Source organism: Eschscholzia californica, unplaced genomic scaffold (genome assembly GCF_041429995.1).
Source record: "Eschscholzia californica isolate CP2 unplaced genomic scaffold, dmEscCali1.0.p SCAF_1, whole genome shotgun sequence".
Classification (NCBI taxonomy): domain Eukaryota; kingdom Viridiplantae; phylum Streptophyta; class Magnoliopsida; order Ranunculales; family Papaveraceae; genus Eschscholzia; species Eschscholzia californica.
Genome location: NW_028238198.1, coordinates 66,852,565 through 66,870,429, shown reverse-complemented (window position 1 = coordinate 66,870,429; position 17,865 = coordinate 66,852,565). Strand labels below are relative to the sequence as shown.

The following is a 17,865-nucleotide window of genomic DNA, read 5'->3' as shown; positions in this document are numbered from 1 at the left end:
TTTAAGATTTTTTGGGTTTTGGACTGCTAAACTTTCTAAAGGAAAAAATTCTCTTGCCCAATCAAAGCATTTACAACATATTTACAAATTACAACCTTCTTTAATGGCTTACTATTCCAATAACTATTTTATCCTTCACAATCTTACACATTAAAGCGGTTGCAAACTAAATAGTTATACTTGGTTTCAGCAATAGAATGTTGGCATTGGCCGGGCTCACAATCAGCCATTACAGTCTAAAAACTGTCCGCCACGATCACTTTAACTTGCAATGGGAAACGCCCACTTCATCTTTATGTATAAATAAAAAGTATACTCAACCCGCTTCCAGGGACTTCCCACTTGAACCGCATGTGAGAGAAACAAGGGTTTCTCTCTCCACGTGACTCAACATGTGAGAGGAGAGAGGAACCATTGTTTCTCCCACACGCGGTACAAGTGGGAGTCCTTGGAGGTGGGTCAACTATCCTCACTCAACATGTGAGAAGAGAGAAATCCTTGTTTCTCTCACACGCGATTCAAGTGAGAATCCTTGGAGGTGGGTCAACTATCCTCACTGAGTGACTCCAATGTAAAGCAAAACAAATTGTTATGATGTTATCAATTAACCTAGGCACCCCTTCATCAAAACAAAATTAACCTAGGCACCTAAACAACTCAACTTGAAACCAAACAAAACACAACTCTAAAAAGTTGAGGGGTTTTTTCGTGTTCAGTTTCTTCCGGGAGCAGTAGTAGTACTCACTGTTCAGTAGAAAGCAAGAAGATGGACATCGCTCTCTTCTCTCCTTCTTCACTTTTTGCCGATGAAGATGGCACATCTTCTTGTAATCTCTCTCTCTCTCTCTCTCTCTCTCTCTCTCTCTCTCTCTCTCTCTCTCTCTCTCTCTCTCTCTCTTTATATATATATATATATAATCTGTTTCTCTATCTAGACCATCTTCTGAATTTAATGTATAATACATTTTTCAGGTGAAGAGGCGAACGAAGATGCGAAAGAGACTCAACAGAGCTACGAGGAGAGAACCCACAAATTTCCTGGAATTGTAAGTTGTATTTTATCATTTTTCAGAGATACCCATAACCAGAATTCTTAAAAAGATGAAACCTTTAATGGCATAATTTTGTGATAATGATTCCTTGGGTATTCACATTTTTCCTTATTTTCTAACTCCAATGCAGAGCTCATGATAACTATGATAAAACCTTTATATCTTGATTTAATTTCTGAAAATCAATGGGTTTCTTGCTTTGATTTGTCTACGTATCTGGTTTTTTAGGGTAGCTACTAAGTTTGTTCTTTTCTAGTTCAATCTGGTATACGAGTATGTGTTCGGGTTAGATTGAGTTATATTTAGGGCATAAGCGAATTTGCTAAGATTAAAGCTGGATCATGGGAGGTTTGGTCATAGTAGACTTCCTGTAAACTCTTATCCTGGAATAGTGTATCAATCCTCTAGCAAGTCATATGATATTTCATCTAGTACTAGTAGGAGTTCTACCTCCTTGTGAACAAATAAGACATGGATGTCGGTCGTTGGAGAAGGAAGAATGGGTTGGGCTATATAAGAAATCGGTCAGGTTTGTTTTGAATGAACATTCATGTCAAGTCTGGTAAGCGGATGCATCAAAACAGAGGTCATGAATAGTTATTGTCTTGCTTGAACGTACTCTAATGGGTTTCTCTTTTCATGCTACCTTTATGGTGGATTGGGTTTTGCGGACCGATGTTGTTGTATTATATGACCATCAACCATGTCTTTCTAATTAGCTTTATGAATTTTGGCAATTTGATGTTGAATTAGACCGTACAATCATTTCGCTATTTTTCTACAAACCATCTGTTTTAGTCCTTGATCTCACGTACGATACCTGTTAAGAAATCATATTTTTTTTCATACATCTCTAAGAATGAGTGACATTTTGTAGGAATTGCTGATTCGAGAATTTACATTTCATGAGCTGAACGCTAACTTGCTTTGGCCTGGTACATTTTCATTTGCTGAATGGTTAGTTCAAAACCAATCTATCTTGGAAGGGCGCCGCATTCTTGAGTTGGGAAGGCAAGTGTATATTGAATCAAAATACAGTATTTCCGTTTAATGCTTGTTCTCTTATTGAATGTATTTATATTTAATCAAAATACCAGACAAACCAGATAACTGTAACACGATCTCGTGGTGAAAACTTACTGTTTCGTTTTCTTGACTGTGTTCATTCAATATTTCCATGACAGTGGCACTGGAGCTTTGGCTGTCTTTCTGCAGAAAATGTTTGAGGTTGATATCACCACTTCAGATTATAATGACGAGGAAGTTGAAGAAAATATAGCTCATAACTGTCGGCTTAATGGCATACTCCCAGCTTTACCTCATATTCGACGTGTGTATTCATTCTTTTAATGGAAATCTCGAAATCTTTAGTCTTTCAGTTTTACACTGCTAAGATAGAGGATGTCATCATGAGAGCAGTATCATTTCTTTGTTAAATGATAGGAAGAGTGAAAGATCGATCTAAAATTCAATTTGCGTTTATCTTCTAACTTCTAAGGGTTCGCAACTCATATCTTCATCTTTTGCAGATTCATGGGGAGAGAAGTTTCCTAGAACAGATCCAGATTGGGACTTGGTCATTGCTAGTGATATCCTACTATGTAAGGTTTGCTGCTTCCCATTTCGACATTGACTGTTCCACTAGGACCATACAAATAATACTAGGTCAAGCTCCATTTGAAATTTTACATGGACACTGGTACCTGTATTGATATTCGACAGCTATGGGTGCCGGTGTCCGTGAAAACCGATGTGGGTTGTGGACTACAACTTCAAAAGAATTCCTGGGCAATCCTGCACACAGACACATATGTACACATATGTACAGTTGTACACAAACATACACGTTAAATTAGTTATCATCTCATTTGGTTTTGCTCTTTTACCTTTTTATTAACTTTTGGGTCGACCTAAAATTTATGCACAGTAACACAGATGAAATTGATACTCAGTAATTGTCTTTTACGGACTTAATAAGATTTTGTACAAATACGTAATTTACGTACGTAGGGAAACTCAGATTACCAATTGAAGTGAGTATTATCTGAAGTATTTGAATATTGGATACGAGAACTTGCATTCGACATGGGAATTAAAACTGAGTATCTATTGACACAAATTCTGTCTACAATGATTTTAAATTCGATATTGTTATTACAATATTTGAATTCAATACTCAACTCCTTTTCTAATTCTTGTAGATGTTAAACAATACCCGAACTTAATCAAGACATTGTCTTTCCTCCTCAAGTCATACAAGGTGAAAGATACCAAAACCTCTCATGCAACCTCACTGGACAATCAGAGCGACGGTAAACTCGCTGAATTAAGGTCACATAAGCACAAAACTTGATCTTTTGACTGAGCCAGTGTTCTTCGGTATTTTCTGCAGGAGACGTGAAATTACCATGGCCAACCTTCTTGATGAGTTGGAGACGAAGAATTGGAAAGGAAGAGGAAGCTTTGTTCTTCACAGGGTGTGTGGATGCTGGTCTAGTTGTTGAGCATCTTGGTTCTCGGGTTTATAGTATCAGCCCTAGAAAGACAACTACGGCCGAAACCAAGGAGAATAAAACAGTGTAGCTAATGATAGGGTGTAGTTGATCTTGGGAATTGTTTCTGAATTGGCTCAAAGCTGGTTGAGTTCCTGACATTTTGATCTATATGGGATTTAAAGTCTTATCATTTGTTTGTGAAAGTTGGTCCGGGAAATTGCTTTTGAACTCATTTCAATATCAAATTGTAAGTGCAAAACTGAACCTTTAATTACTTCTTCGACATTTTCGTTGATGCTTTTTTGTAGTTAAGAAAAGGCACAACTTGTTTTGTTATAAGCCACATTAATTTAAAAATTTGTTCATTAAGCAACCAGTACATAGAAAAACAATTTATTCAGATAATCTTTTCAAAATTTTCCTTATCTCCCCACTAATTCCACATTTCCCCTTGTTGGGTTATACAAACTTGGCTATAAATATGTTTCGGCTTTTAAAACAATATATCGTAAGATAAAAGAATGAATGATGATGATTCTGGTCCGACCTCGTAGAAGTAACAGGCAGATCTAAAATTGAGGAGCTCGAACACAAAGAATAGAAGAGCTAAACAAAGAACAAAAACTGGAAGATTTAGCCGGACAAAGCTTTCCTGAACTGAAGCAGCCACACTGCTAGCTGCATAGTTAGAAGCCGGGCTTCGAGTAAAATCTCCTCCAACCATATACTAAAGCCTGCCAAAAATGACTTTTTCTGGGACATCTTTATTTCAAGAACTGCTTCAGATGAAACTCTTCCAATGATCAAGAAAGTTTCGAGAGACGATCCTTGCAACTATTAAACGAATCAATGTCAGAACTCAGAAGCTCCATTAATATACCGATTAAGTTGAATTAGGGAACTTCGAATAGTATCACATATACCCCGGCAAAACTTCATAAGACTGTAAAAGAATATTGCATTAACTGAATGGAAATAAGGCAAGATAAATTTGAATTACCAGAGCACTATTAACTGCTCGTAAGCAGTCATTTGTTTTCAGCATTAGAAGAATTACGCGAGGAAGTCTTCCCAAGAGATCTGAGATTTGAGGGAAGTACTCGGAAGCATACATCTGCCAAAGAAATTATTGTCAATAAACAAGTAACATAAGAGTACTAATTTCTATTTCTATAAGCAGCCACTAGAGCTCATCATGAGTTACGACATAGACGGTAACTTTTTTGGAACTTTTTGGTGTTCAATAGGAAGGGTAATTTGGTTTTGAAGTATGAATCCGCTCTACTTGTATTTGGATAGATATTGTTGAGTACGTCTTTGACTCAAATCCACATCAATGAACCAAAAGGAAGAGACCTCAAGTAAACATTCTAAATGAAGGATCTTAGAATTGATAAGGAAGTCTTAACAAAGAAAATTCCGATGAAGTGAGAAATGAACCTGAAGTTCTGAACGATCATCATCATTGCCTTGTACCACCAGATGATCAATAGCTGGGTCAGTGACCTTATTCCAGGGTCTCATTGTGAGAATTCCAGCAAATAGTGCATATAGATCCTCTCCTGCACCCAATTTTACACTATTTTCTTTTATTCCTTTAGCATCTGCAAATACCAATGCCTACAAAAACATCAAAAGATAGAAAAACTCTTAACTGAATGGGAAGCAGTTGAATTGGGCACCGAAAGCAGCAGTTCTTTTTGAGGAAAGAGATGTTTTACCTTCCAAAGTGCAGCATAGTTGGTTCTAGTGGGAAGATCAAGCTCCTTGTACAAACCATGGTCGAGCAATATCAGTTGTGGTTTTCTTGTGCCTTTGCATGAAAAGGAACACAAATACCCATTCAGAAAAAAAGGAACCAGTACTAAGAGAGACTAAATTTGTAAATGAACATGAGAAATTTGAATAATGAACATAAACCAGAAGATGCCAACACTGATGTGAGCAAGTAAGGTAGAGTTACTCATAATAGAAAAGTAAAAAAGTGATACTTTATTCCTAAACAGGAACTAATAGACATCAAATTCTAAATTTCTAGACATGACCTCCCTCCATCGACCTATTACCTTGGAGTTCGAAAGATGATGTGTATTGCCATAACCCAAAACTAATAACGAGGTCTCGCTTTGAATTCACAAAACCAGTATTTCTGCATAGTTTCTGCTATTATTTATTACTAGGAGCTAACTTTTATACACTCATTAATGTTCTTAACAGACTGAGATCTTTAATTGTTTCGCTGACACGAAAGAAAAATGACAAATGCATATTTTACCTAAAATGGTCCTTCTTCCAGAAGGCAAAGGTCGAACAAGTAGGTTTGCAGCATGTGGATCACAATGCACAAACCCATGCCTATATATCATTTCAGCAAAAGTTTGACTAACCTGTACAGATTAAAAATACAACTTCAGAATAATGTGACACTCATATAATTAAATTTACTCAATCAAGTACAACTATAAAAAAATGTGTCATCCCATCAAAGGGTTCTGAAGAAGGCACATATAAGTAACTAAATATTGAGGTTCCTGATATATTTAATTAATAATTTACCATCATTCATAAGGTAATAAGTAACAACTTACTAATTTTGCTACATCACTAGGTTGAATTCCAAGTTTCTGAATTGTTTTTAGATCGTTTATTTGAGCTCCCTCCATAAACTCCATAGTTAATAGCTTAGAGGTAGTCAAATTCCAGTAAACCCTTGGGGCATATACATAATCTGAGAGACGAGGAGATAACCGCCTGAAGTTAGCTAAACACTTCTCGTTGTTCTTGGCCTCAACCAAGAAATCTAGTTCCTGATATCCACGATCACATGATTAGTATAAGGTCCTTAGTACATCATATCAACTACAAAAGAAGAACGAAATGAGAAGCAAAATGTAAAAGCGCATAATATATAAAGCAGAAATGAGATTTTCAGCTTGCGAGCTCCCCATTTTACAGCGACACATAGAGCATACCCAATTTAAAAGAATGGAACACGAACAACATACATAACCACAAAGAGAAAACTTAGTTTACTTTCAAACGACTATTCAGAAAATTGTAGAATAGTTCAATTGATTATAGGTGTTTCACAGATGGTGGTGGTTGTGTGGTCGTTGGCAAGTGGTGGTGTAGAAGATGGAGATGGGAGAGAAGATGAGATGTTTTTGAGAAGGGGTGATTTTGGAGATAGACACGCCTAATTCAAAATACAACAAAAATTAACTTGGTCTCACTATCGCCAAACTAGAGTCTCTTTCAACAACCACCTTTTCTTTCCTCCGGTTAATTCCGTTTTGAACCCCAACTTGCTGAAGAGGGTTTTATTTGGCCCTTTATGTGTTGTAAACAAGAACTTGGCTTACAACACTAATATATGGTTAACTATGAAAACCCAACCAAGAGTAATTATATTTTCCGATTACAAATTAGAAAGTTCATAATTTAATGTGACAAGGTTTTCAATTTCTACTCAAATTCTCAAATCTAATCACCCTTTATAAACCTACCCATACCCTTTCTTCCATTCAGACAACTTTTTGTCTAAAACTTTGTTACCTTTCTTTCTCTCCGCAATTTTAGTATACCCAATGGCGTCATCTTCATCATTAACATCACCATCTGGTGCAAAAACTATTATATATTACTATTTTTTCTAGATGAAAAACAATCAATTAAGCATGAAAAGAACATGGCGATGGAATATAACCCAAACAAGCGAGGAAAACTCTTACTACGAGTGATGTTAATACTTCTAGTCGACTTCTACTGTCAATTAAGAATGAGAAAAAATTCATATTTCCTGATTGGGATTCTGAGGTGGTAAATGATATTGAAAACAATGGTAGACTGTGGTTGGTGAAAGATTTTGATACAAAAGCTAATCATGAATTGGTTTTTAAGAAGTGGGAAATCACTAAATTTGGAATGGAAGCTGGTTACGAGATTAGAATGTATGGGAATTAATTCTTCGTGTTCTGTTTTCAACCTAAGAAAAAGAGGTGGTTGCTAAAAGATAGTGTAGTTTGCCATCTTCATCTTTTACACCACCACATGACGACGACCACCTATTTGCATGATCAGTTTTTGTATCAAAATCCTTCACCAAATCCACCAAAAACCCACCATTGTTTCCCATATCATCGACCACTAAGAATCCCAATTAGGAAATAAGAATTCTTTCACAATCTTAATTGATAGAAGAAGTTGACTAGAAGTATTAACATCACTCATAGTAAGCGTTTGTTTTTTTTATCACCCGTTCTTCTTGATTATTACTATTGTTGTCATCAACATGAATTGGAAAGAGTTGAAGAAATTTAGTTGGTGAGTTGGTGATGGGTATTCTATAATTTCATCATTGTGAAGCCTGCCTTGTTTGGGTTATATTTCATCACCATATTCTTTCATGTTCAATTGATTGATTTTCATCTGGGAAAAAATAGTAGTACATGATAGTTTCTGAACCAAATGATAACGTTGATGATGAAGATAAGGTCATTGGGTTTACTAAAATTATAGGGAGAAATAAAGAGAAATTTTTTTTAGAGAAAGAGTTATGTGAGTGAAGGGGATGTATGAGAAGGTTTATAAAGGGTGGTTCTACTTCGGAATTTGAGTAGGATGTGGGAACCCAATCACATTAGATTATGAACTTCCTAATTTGTAATTGGAAAATATGATTAATCTAGTCTATGTTTTCCGAGTTAACCACAATTAGTGTCGAAATCATTATTTAATAGAAAGAATGAGGTCGAGGTCTAATTTACAACACATATGCCGAAGAGAAACCCTAACCAACAAGTGGGGGTTCAAAACGGAAATAACTCGAAAGAAAAAATGTGGTTTTTAAAAGAGACTCTAGTTTGCCATAATGAGACCCAAAAATCTGTTTTGTATTTTGAAATAGGTGTCAATACAAATTGCTAAAATGACATCTCCAAAATCACCCCTTCTTAAACCCTCTTTTTGGAAACATCTCATCTTCTCCCCCATCTTCATCTTTTACACCAGCACCACTTGCCGATGACCATCAAATTATATTTAAAAGCAGGAAAAAAACTCACTTACCTTGGGTAAACTTTCACGCATTTCATGAACCAACCACCTGCATAAGAATTGTAAAATAGTTCAATTGAGTATAGGTGTTCAAGAAACATAATTCTACAAAAGTACAATCACATGCATAAGACACATAGACAATGACATATATCTATCCCTTACTAGCATGCTCAAACCCTATGTGAAAAAAACCAAGATAACGTATGAACAAGACCTGTAATCAAATGAAGGGAAAAGCCAATTAACAGTGTCCATAATAAATTCCACAGTGGCATAATCTGCAGCTGCAGTATCTGTCATGTGTGCATGTTGAACCTGCAATTTGAGGTGGTAATCAAATAGGTCAGAGAATACAAATACTTTTAGTTCAATGGAAATGCAAATACATAATGTTTGTAGTATTATAACAAGATCTATACAAAAAAACTTACTTTCACAGCTACTCTTTGGCCATCACGAGTGAGAGCAGCATGAACCTGTGCAAGAGATGCACTTGCTAATGGAACGGGATCAAATTCATCAAAAATCTGCACCAAAGATAGGCGATGTATTAAATATTCAAACAAGATGATTGCTAGAAAAAGTGCAAGGGATATTTGTTCTAATGAGGTAGGATTGATTTATCAAAATGCTGCATAAACGTATTAACAAGAATAAGTATACAACAATTGCATCTCAAGACCAAAAGAGACTGTTATCCCATTTAAACACATTTACGGACAGATCAGCGAAAAGTCCTACAGGAGCTAACAGCCACAAATTCATGTAATATAGAGAATTGAGGTGGGTCTGAATCTTTGCCAAAACAAACAAGATGAAGAATGAAGAGTACTTACTTCATCAGGCATTCCTCCAAGCTCTTTCTTGACGACTGCACAGACTTGATCATAGGAAGAAACTGGACATCTATTCAACATTGAAGCTCTCATTGTTCGTACGTACTCTTCAGGAACTACATATTCCTGCAAAGAATGATCGAGTATCAAAAGAGTCGAAAAGGGTAACCTTGACATTAATTAGATATTAACCAAGAACATAGTATATACTTATCAATACCTATCCACTCCGCCAATTCTTTTTTGTTCATTCCACAAATATAATAATATTAAACTTTAGTGTTGAAACTACTAAGACATTCAAGAATTCACGAAATTCGTATGAACAAATGTGTTGAAACTACTAAGACATTCAAGAATTCACGAAATTCGTATGACCAAATTAAACGAAGAGCTAATATAGAAAAATAATTCTTAGATGATGACTAATGAAACAGAGTAAAAAATTACCAGCTGACTAATATGTTGACCAAGTTTAATATATATCCCTCCATTTCTAAAACATAATTCTTGAAGCTTGACCGCCGACCTAGCATGAACTTCATGTTTAATTCTTTCTCTCTCAACACTTCCTTCCGGAAGTCCCCATAGAGAATACTCGTAATCTGATTCCATACAAAAATCAACAAAATAAACATGAAGATAACCAAAAAAACAACCTAGAGAGAGAAATTCAAGTTACTGCGTTTCTAATCCAATTCAATTTCAGCAATTAGAACCATAAGAAACCAAATGAGATAGATAATTCGAATTGGCAAATCGTAACCCTAAAATTGAATAAAAATGGTGAAGAAAGATGAAACAAACCGAAGGCGATGGAAGCAGCAGTAACGGAATCTCGGATGAGACGAAGAGGAACGGTGGTGTAGATCTTAAGAGTGGTTGAAGGATCATCGGAGGTAGCGATCTTTGCCGCCGCAACTCCACCACCAACAGTGGTGGTGACCGCCGCTAGCTTGGCTCCAGCGCGGAGCAGAGATCGCGTGGCCATGTTGTGACGACAAAGACCGAGTGAGACTCGGGGTCGGTTGATTGATTGGTTGGGCCTTTTCTATTGGAAGTGTCTCTCGATTGATTGGACTTCTATTTCGCGCGTCCACCTATTTATTCCCTAAAATTTGGGGGCAACTTTTAAATTAAGGAGGTTTTGGTTTGTAGACATTGTTTTGTTCCTCCATTCCTCTAGCTGATGTGGCGACGTCTCACTTCAACGTGAAATAAATGGAGAGTGTATTGTAAAGTGAGACGTCGTCACATCAGCTGTAGGTCTAAGAGATGGAGCAAATGGAGGGAGAAACCGAACTTTTGGTTTCGAACCATCTCTTCATTCTATGGGTCGGTCTGAGTTTGACTTTTTTAAAGTTGGATGGTGTGTCTAAATTTTTTTTACCTAGGTGACTTTAGAGAAAGAAACGATTGAAAATACTACAAAAGTAGACTTATTTTAGACCTAAACAAGAATCATTTGTTCGTTGAGAGAAAAAATTCATCAAGAAAGAGAAAGAGAGTTCACTCGAAAACAGGGACAACTGATTTCGTGTAAGTTTGGGATAGGTATTGACTTTTAGTATCTTCTAACATTGTTCAGATAGATAATGAACTTTCCAAGTACGTAGCTATTGATAATCTATTTTCGTATAAACTACAAAGAGATATTCGATTTTAAGGAGAACAATATTTTTTTTTTTTGATGAATAGGCTTTTGCCTAATTTATTAATTAATTTCAGAGGTTACAAGGTTGAGTTTAACTAACTCAAAATCAGTTACATTACTAGAATCAGGGAAATTTCCTATCCACCTCTTATTTAATCTATTATCGAAAGCAAAATCTGCAAGATTATGAGCCACTTGATTGGCTTGTCTTGGACAATGTTGGAATCTGATATTCTGAATATTTGTTGCTTCTTCTTGTACATGTGATATCACATTTCTGATCTTCCACGGTACTTGGTCTAAATCTGATGTACAAGCTTGTATCACTGTGATTGAATCACTCTCAATAATCAAACTATCTGTACGAGTAGTAACCGCCAATCGAACCCCAAGGAGAATTGCTTCTGCCTCAACTTCAAGAGGTCCATTCGAATTAATAGTTCTTGTGTCCGCGGCCTGATATACTCCCATATAATTTCTTTGGACTGCAGCAATTGATCCCGATCCATTTTTATATGACCCATCTACATTTATTTTCATTGTCTCACCATTCGGAGGTTTCCAGGAGATTTGTAGATTAATGTCTGCACCGTCTCGGATAATTTCTTGTTTCTCAAAAGCGTCATACAGTGATTATTATACTTTGCACTAATACAATTTCAATTTTCCGTTTTTACTAGTAAAACTGGGAAAAGAAAAGAATAAAATAAAAAATCAAAGAAAAGGTAAAAAAGGAAGCTTAAGAAAACTAGATGAACCAGGATCAGGTGCTCCATATCCAAGACAAAGACAGGGTGTTGGGTTACCTACAAGGACACCACTCTTTTTTTGCCAGCAACTTCTTCATGATCTCACCATTATTTTAGAGAGAGAGAGAGAGAAAGAGAGACTAGTCATTGATTGGCTTGCTGTGAGAATAATATGTCTTTAGTCAAACTATTAAAATATCAACCCTCCAATTCTATTACTACTCCCATATCATCAATCAATTGATCTCTTCTAGTTCCCTCTTTCAATTCTTTGTTGTAGAGAGAGAGAGAGAGAGAAAGAAGATATGGGTTTATGTAAAGATGAGAAATCAAAGTTCTTAAGAGGAGTTAAAACAATTTTCTTCTTGATTACTATGTTAGCTTCTCTTCTAATATTTTCAGCTCCTGTTTTACTTGTTATAACAGATACACTTTTACCATCTGCCCTTCTTTCAGCAGCTACTTCTTTCTCTCCTTATTCTTCATCTCTTTCATTACTACAAACCCTTTCTTCTCATCTTAATAACTACGATTTTCGATATTCTCTCGTCGATATACCTTTAATTTCTATCATTAGATCGGCTGTTATCTTCTGTAAGTACTTAGACTATCATTCTCTCTCAAAAAGCTATTACGGGTAGCTAAATTTGATCTTCTAATTGATGTTTTTGTTGATTCTTTTTTAGGTGTATATTGTGTTTGTGATGGATTAACGATTTCAAGAGGGCGTTATTTGATTGTTACGATGTTATGTTCGATATCGTCTTTGATGTTTGTGTCGATAAAGGCTCCGTATGTTTTCGCGGAAGAAGGTTCGAGGGAAGGGAGAAGCAATGGATGGGTTAGAGTCATGGAAGTAGCTTTGTTTATGTGTTCTATGGTTTTAGCAATTGGTCATATCATTGCAGCTTATAGGACTAATTGGAGGGAAAAGAGAAAGGTTCTTATTTACAACATTGATATTGAAGCGGTAAGAAAAATCCGTCACCTAATAGCATCTTTAATACGTATCTATAGTTCCTCTTGTGGAGGTAAATCTTGCTAGTTTTAAGATCGAAAAGAAATGTTTTTAGAATGTTACCTAAAACGACAGAGAAACACCCAACTTTTTGGTCAATCTCAAAACTTTGCAAATAACGTTCCAGTAAACTTTGTATTAGCCTAGAACTCCAGATGAGACGTAGATTTAATGGCATTTTTGTCTAACTCTGTTCATAAGTTCTACCGAGCTAGATTGCTTCTGCTAATATAATATCGTTCTTTCGGATAAGTAAACCTCTGAAAAGGAGAAAATCGGAAAATATGGGGAATGAGTTTATTCGTGGATCCCATCGAGTAGCTTTCATTTGTTTCTTTCTTTTATGCTTTAGACTTTTATGCTTTAGACTTTTCTAGGGTTTATGGGATCCATATATGATAGTTATGCTTACTCGTTATGAACACGGAGAACAATAATTAATTTGAATTTATTTTTACAATTTTAGGTAAAATCAGTTTTTATAATTTAAAATAATATATGGAGTTGGAATTGACCTAAAATTTTACACCATGAGTACAGGTTTCAACTTGTAAGCAAAGATTTTTCCAAGCTCAGAAAAGCTTCTAGAAAGGATTAACTAACATACAGGGAGGACAAAAGAATCATCTGGCAAGTGCTTTTTGTAAAGAAAATCAAATCTCCCAACTGTTTTTACAGGTAATTCTTGTTCATCCCTTATTCTTTCATGACCTGTTTTATATTCTTAATTAAGATTAGGCTGTTTGATTAATTAACTAAAAAAAAATCACCAGGTTCATCGAATCTTAGAATCGATGTTTAGAATGCCTGTATAATGGATACGATTATAAATTTTTTTTTCTATTGAAAAATGGCTTATGCTAAATTAAAGAAAACTAATATAATAATTGGTTTTAGTACTTTATTGAATAATGAAAAGAAAATGTTATAACAAAAAAAAAATATTGAATTCGGCTCAACCATCACATTCTGATCCTAAGTTCAAACCCAACTCATCACCATGACATTTAAGATTTTCAGTAGATCTCCCTGCATCAATACATCACGGTCTGATCCGGAGTTTAAACTCAATTCGGACATCACACTATCACAGTCTCGTCATGAGATCGAGTTGGAGTTAGTCGTAGGTTTTCACATAATAATCAAACCAAAATAATTTTCATTGGTGCTCCAATTTTACATTAAAATGAAATTGCTTTCATCATGTCTAATCACATTTGTTTGTTTTTTTATGTAGGTTTTGAATTCCAAGGAGATAACAAACTGGAAAGACAAATCAAATGCAACAAGAAACATGTCACCCTGGAAAGAAAAATATAACTCTTTTTGTATATAATATTACATGTTCATCTGTAAAGAGTTTTGCTTCATCATCTTTTCTTGAGTGACATATATATATATATATATATATATATATATATATATATATATATAGATGAATTTAGACAACCTGATCCACAACACCAGAAAGAAATACTAGCTCCAATAAAGATGACGACATCCACAGAACTAAATAAACTTATTTGCTAAAATAAGGTTTATGCAATCCTTATCTATTCGAGGGTTTAACCATCAAACCACTTAAAATAAGAAATCCGACACTCTATTTAACTTCCCTTTAAGGAACTTTTGTTCTTTTTCTGACGACTCACATTTTTCTCTTTAATCATCGTCTCTACTTCTTTACTTTCTCTCTCTAATGAATCCATCAGTTAAGTGGATGTGAGGGTTTTGCACTCTCTATGTCCTAACATGTTCATATCTATCATAGCGATCAAGGACTGATGATAAGCTATCAAGCATTTTGAAAAAGAAAAAACACGAAGAACATATCATCATATAGGAAAATAATAAACGGGTTTTCGCAATCAATACCAAACAACGACAACAACAGAAAGAAACTAATCTATTATGTTAGTAATATGTGTTTCATGCCTTTTCGGTGTGAAGGAATCCTTACATTTTGGGTTCACCGTTGCTCCTAACCCAAATCATGTTTAGTGAGCAAAATGTTTCCTAACCGAGTAAAGAAGAAAAAAAAAATGAAAACGAAAAAAAGGACAACTGAAGCCAAGAAGCAAGAAGATAGGTCGTCCAAATAGAAATGACCTAGTTAGGTTTTAGTACAATGTCAATTTTACAGTAACTGCAAACAGGAATGCTAAACAAGTTTATTTATTACAGATAGATGCAAGTAATTACATAATTTAGTTATTGTAAGTTGTAACCACAGGAATATGTGTAGACATACCGAACTACTCTCAATCTGAACGAATACCTCCCATGAATGTCCGAGGATCAGGACAATTTCCAGTAAACTGAGCCTGTGAGAAGTCAAAACCAGGATTCTGTAAACAAAAAGAAGTTTGGTTAGTCAAAGCATCGGGTACTCATAAGCATATAATACCAAATTGTCTTCCAACTTTTATACCAACCAGTAAAAGAAAAAGAAATGGAGAAGTGATTCCATAAGATGGTCCAACAAATTAAAGAACCACAATTATAGAACTTTAATCTTTAATCAAGATGAAGATAACAGACTTTTCATCTTCTTCTTTTATGAGTTGTCGAGTATCGAATGTACCACTAAAAGAAGTATAAAATTGTGGTATAAACTATTGTTTGTCCCAAATGAAAAGGATCTAAAAGAACATTTTCTTTTCACACTTCTAGGGTCAGGACTTTAGGAGATGCTCATCCAAATCTTAAAGTCACCACAAACTTGCATGTTTACTAATCACTTGTCGCTGTCGAATCAGAACAGGTCAGAATTGTAACCGACTTATTAGTATATTTTTACTTTTCTCTTACAGTCCCCAGAAGAAGAATTCAATAAATTGAGGAGGAGCCTCTTAGAAGTAAGACATCTAACAGAAAACGAGACCGATATCGACCGCAATCACAAACTTTATTTGTTCTAAATTCTACTGAGACTAGTAGTGTCGTGCTGATTGTGCCCTTACGTAGGAAGAGTACCAGCTAATCCCTTTATGAAGAAAAGCAAAATCCTGTGAGTCTAAGACGAGAAAGAACTTGACTGAACAAGTCTATCATATATTCATTATCCCTCTTTCTGAATCGTGTTAGTCACCTACTTATTTCATTATTTACTCAACCAACAAAATTAATACCCAGGTACTAAGTAACAATGCAAGGAGAAAGAAGTCTCGGGAAAACAACCAAAAGGAACCGGACTGTCGCAACTAAAGGGGATAATAATAAGCGAGTTTTGTACAAAGATATTTGTCGCATGGGACAATTCACAGTTTATAATATTCACATAATAAAAATGCACGTCCATTGAACATCCCTATTGTAGCTGGCATGCACACGAAGATGCAAAATCTTAATTCACTTAAAACATATGAGCAAACAAGGTAGCCAACCCAAGTCCGCAGCTAAAGTTTTCAAATAATAATAGTGTCTTAAGCTACTTTAATAATCATTCTTGACCCACTCTCAACTTGTACATGTCCTGCCCACCTTCCCAAGAGACCAAAAAGAACAACGAATCCTACTCAAATCTCATTCAGCCGTAGGCTCTAACATGTCCTAAAACTTTTTATTTTTTATGGAACACGAAACGATGAATTATTACTAAGTGAAAAGGTTAGCATTATAGTTTATGACAAACAAGTTAGCGGTCAGTAGTCACTCAGTTTAAAACAATGAACAATAACTAGACTGACCTCTTCTTGAAATCTCTGTAGCATAAGGCGCTTCTGTTCCAAATCAGTCGTTAAAGGATCAAGCTGTCCCTGACCCAGAATTGGAGAAGGCCATGTCTGTCCTTTTTCTCTTTTCTGCAACGTTACGTGTAGTATATCATCCTCTGCAAATCCAAAAAGCACTACTATCGTAAATACAACCCAAATATCTAACATGTTTTTAACAAACCCCAGATTCTTAAGTTGGATAAATTAATCTGAATAAGAACTACAAGCTCAAAGTTCATTGTAATTATAAATTAGGTCTTCCAACAAGTAGAGACAGAGAGAGTGAGAGAAATATACCTATAGTCCAAAATGAAGAATCTGTCTTAACAGGACATGTAAGATCATGCTGAAAAGTTAAACCCACATAAAATTCGTAAGAGCGAAGAAGTAAAAAAAAAAAAAACCCTAAAATTGAACAGATAAAGGGTTGTTGAACACCTACATTAAGATAAGGAGGGTTTCCTTTAATTCCAACTTCTAAATGCTTAGACTGAATTTTGCAGTGAAATAGTTTCGTAGGAACATTTGGAGGAAGTGTTATATAAATATTCACCTCCTCTAGTGTTTGATCCCATTCAAATACCTTCTGGCCTGATAATCAATTGACAAATAAATTCATGGAGATTCGTATATATTGCAGTAAAGAAGTAATTGATGAGAAATATATAAAGAGATCTCGAAAACCCTAGAACGAATCAGATATATCACAATACACAAAACCTTATAAAATTCCAATAGGGGTGTCATAAAGGAGAGAATTAAACTAACTTACCACCATGAATGAAGTTGTGACGCTTCTCTGGTCCCAATTTCTCCGCCATCTCTAGGGTTTCTCAGTCTCTTTCGCGCTCTTTTTTTTGTGTTTATTTGGAGCTTCTGTGTTTCTTGATTTGGAAGGAAAATGACGATAGTCATTACAATGACATTTAATTATGTCCACCACCTTTTGGTGCAACAGTTCAACACCCCATGAGGTCTTGGGATGGAATCTTGGTATAAGCAGTTTGTTATCAAGATTTATCTCACGTAATTTAGGCAATATATAATTAATTATATAATAATTATATAATAAATTTATCGCACTTTAGGTTTTTTTCATTTAGTTTAAATTAGACAGTTATCGTGCTCACCACATCTTCATGATGTATCAATACTTGGGACTTCTTGGATTTTGGAGTGTATGTCAACATTATCCACCACTTGGTCTACCAAGTTAACTGCTTATGTTGTTAAAGGGCCCGAGTTTTTGGTGGTGGCCATGGCCTGAAAACTGACATGGCATGCTCA

The 17,865-nt window shown here is 35.3% G+C and overlaps 4 protein-coding genes across 5 annotated transcripts; 2 read left to right on the top strand and 2 right to left on the bottom strand.

Moving 5' to 3' along the window:
* Positions 1 to 344: 344 nt before the first annotated feature.
* On the top strand, positions 345 to 3,916 carry LOC147568447 (S-adenosyl-L-methionine-dependent methyltransferases superfamily protein). 2 transcript variants are annotated; one of them, XM_086654899.1, is made up of 7 exons: positions 345 to 827; positions 973 to 1,046; positions 1,930 to 2,063; positions 2,237 to 2,382; positions 2,582 to 2,653; positions 3,254 to 3,364; positions 3,445 to 3,916. In XM_086654899.1, exons 1-7 carry the CDS (start codon positions 767 to 769, stop codon positions 3,633 to 3,635), a joined length of 789 nt encoding a protein of 262 aa, XP_086511025.1. In that variant the 5' UTR covers positions 345 to 766; the 3' UTR covers positions 3,636 to 3,916. The 2 variants fall into 2 exon arrangements, 1 of the variants encoding a protein (XP_086511025.1); XR_015231044.1 differs by having other exon boundaries at positions 542 to 827; positions 2,582 to 2,658.
* Positions 3,917 to 3,924: 8 nt separating this feature from the next.
* Positions 3,925 to 11,829, bottom strand: ATH9 (ABC2 homolog 9). The gene is made up of 13 exons (XM_086654897.1): positions 11,724 to 11,829; positions 10,249 to 11,190; positions 9,892 to 10,046; positions 9,442 to 9,567; positions 9,037 to 9,132; positions 8,820 to 8,920; positions 8,615 to 8,651; positions 6,136 to 6,354; positions 5,823 to 5,934; positions 5,269 to 5,360; positions 4,988 to 5,167; positions 4,548 to 4,661; positions 3,925 to 4,381 (listed from the first exon to the last, which is right to left on the bottom strand). Exons 2-13 carry the CDS (start codon positions 10,430 to 10,432, stop codon positions 4,181 to 4,183), a joined length of 1,617 nt encoding a protein of 538 aa, XP_086511023.1. The 5' UTR covers positions 10,433 to 11,190; positions 11,724 to 11,829; the 3' UTR covers positions 3,925 to 4,180.
* Positions 11,829 to 14,311, top strand: LOC147568445 (uncharacterized). Its single transcript, XM_086654903.1, has 4 exons — positions 11,829 to 12,438; positions 12,531 to 12,814; positions 13,403 to 13,540; positions 14,100 to 14,311. Exons 1-3 carry the CDS (start codon positions 12,150 to 12,152, stop codon positions 13,448 to 13,450), a joined length of 621 nt encoding a protein of 206 aa, XP_086511029.1. The 5' UTR covers positions 11,829 to 12,149; the 3' UTR covers positions 13,451 to 13,540; positions 14,100 to 14,311.
* A 637-nt stretch (positions 14,312 to 14,948) lies between these two features.
* LOC147568444 (HSP20-like chaperones superfamily protein) lies at positions 14,949 to 17,603 on the bottom strand. The gene is made up of 5 exons (XM_086654904.1): positions 17,351 to 17,603; positions 17,021 to 17,169; positions 16,876 to 16,924; positions 16,552 to 16,694; positions 14,949 to 15,210 (listed from the first exon to the last, which is right to left on the bottom strand). Exons 1-5 carry the CDS (start codon positions 17,397 to 17,399, stop codon positions 15,124 to 15,126), a joined length of 477 nt encoding a protein of 158 aa, XP_086511030.1. The 5' UTR covers positions 17,400 to 17,603; the 3' UTR covers positions 14,949 to 15,123.
* Positions 17,604 to 17,865: the final 262 nt, after the last annotated feature.

Bases quoted from the DNA above. Each gene is read 5' to 3' on its own strand.
- LOC147568447 (XM_086654899.1), top strand. From the start codon at position 767: ATGGACATCGCTCTCTTCTCTCCTTCTTCACTTTTTGCCGATGAAGAT. The intron at 2,654-3,253 runs GTAAGGTTTGCT...TAATTCTTGTAG, and splicing joins TGCTAGTGATATCCTACTAT to ATGTTAAACAATACCCGAAC. The intron at 3,365-3,444 runs GTAAACTCGCTG...TATTTTCTGCAG, and splicing joins ACTGGACAATCAGAGCGACG to GAGACGTGAAATTACCATGG.
- ATH9 (XM_086654897.1), bottom strand. From the start codon at position 10,432: ATGGCCACGCGATCTCTGCTCCGCGCTGGAGCCAAGCTAGCGGCGGTC. The intron at 9,568-9,891 runs GTAATTTTTTAC...CATTCTTTGCAG, and splicing joins GTCAACATATTAGTCAGCTG to GAATATGTAGTTCCTGAAGA. The intron at 5,361-5,822 runs GTAAAATATGCA...TTTCATGCAAAG, and splicing joins TGGAAGAAGGACCATTTTAG to GCACAAGAAAACCACAACTG.
- LOC147568445 (XM_086654903.1), top strand. From the start codon at position 12,150: ATGGGTTTATGTAAAGATGAGAAATCAAAGTTCTTAAGAGGAGTTAAA. The intron at 12,439-12,530 runs GTAAGTACTTAG...ATTCTTTTTTAG, and splicing joins TAGATCGGCTGTTATCTTCT to GTGTATATTGTGTTTGTGAT. The intron at 12,815-13,402 runs GTAAGAAAAATC...CCATGAGTACAG, and splicing joins ACAACATTGATATTGAAGCG to GTTTCAACTTGTAAGCAAAG.
- LOC147568444 (XM_086654904.1), bottom strand. From the start codon at position 17,399: ATGGCGGAGAAATTGGGACCAGAGAAGCGTCACAACTTCATTCATGGT. The intron at 16,925-17,020 runs GTAGGTGTTCAA...TTAACTTTTCAG, and splicing joins GAAACCCTCCTTATCTTAAT to CATGATCTTACATGTCCTGT. The intron at 16,695-16,875 runs GTATATTTCTCT...TTGGATTTGCAG, and splicing joins TTCTTCATTTTGGACTATAG to AGGATGATATACTACACGTA.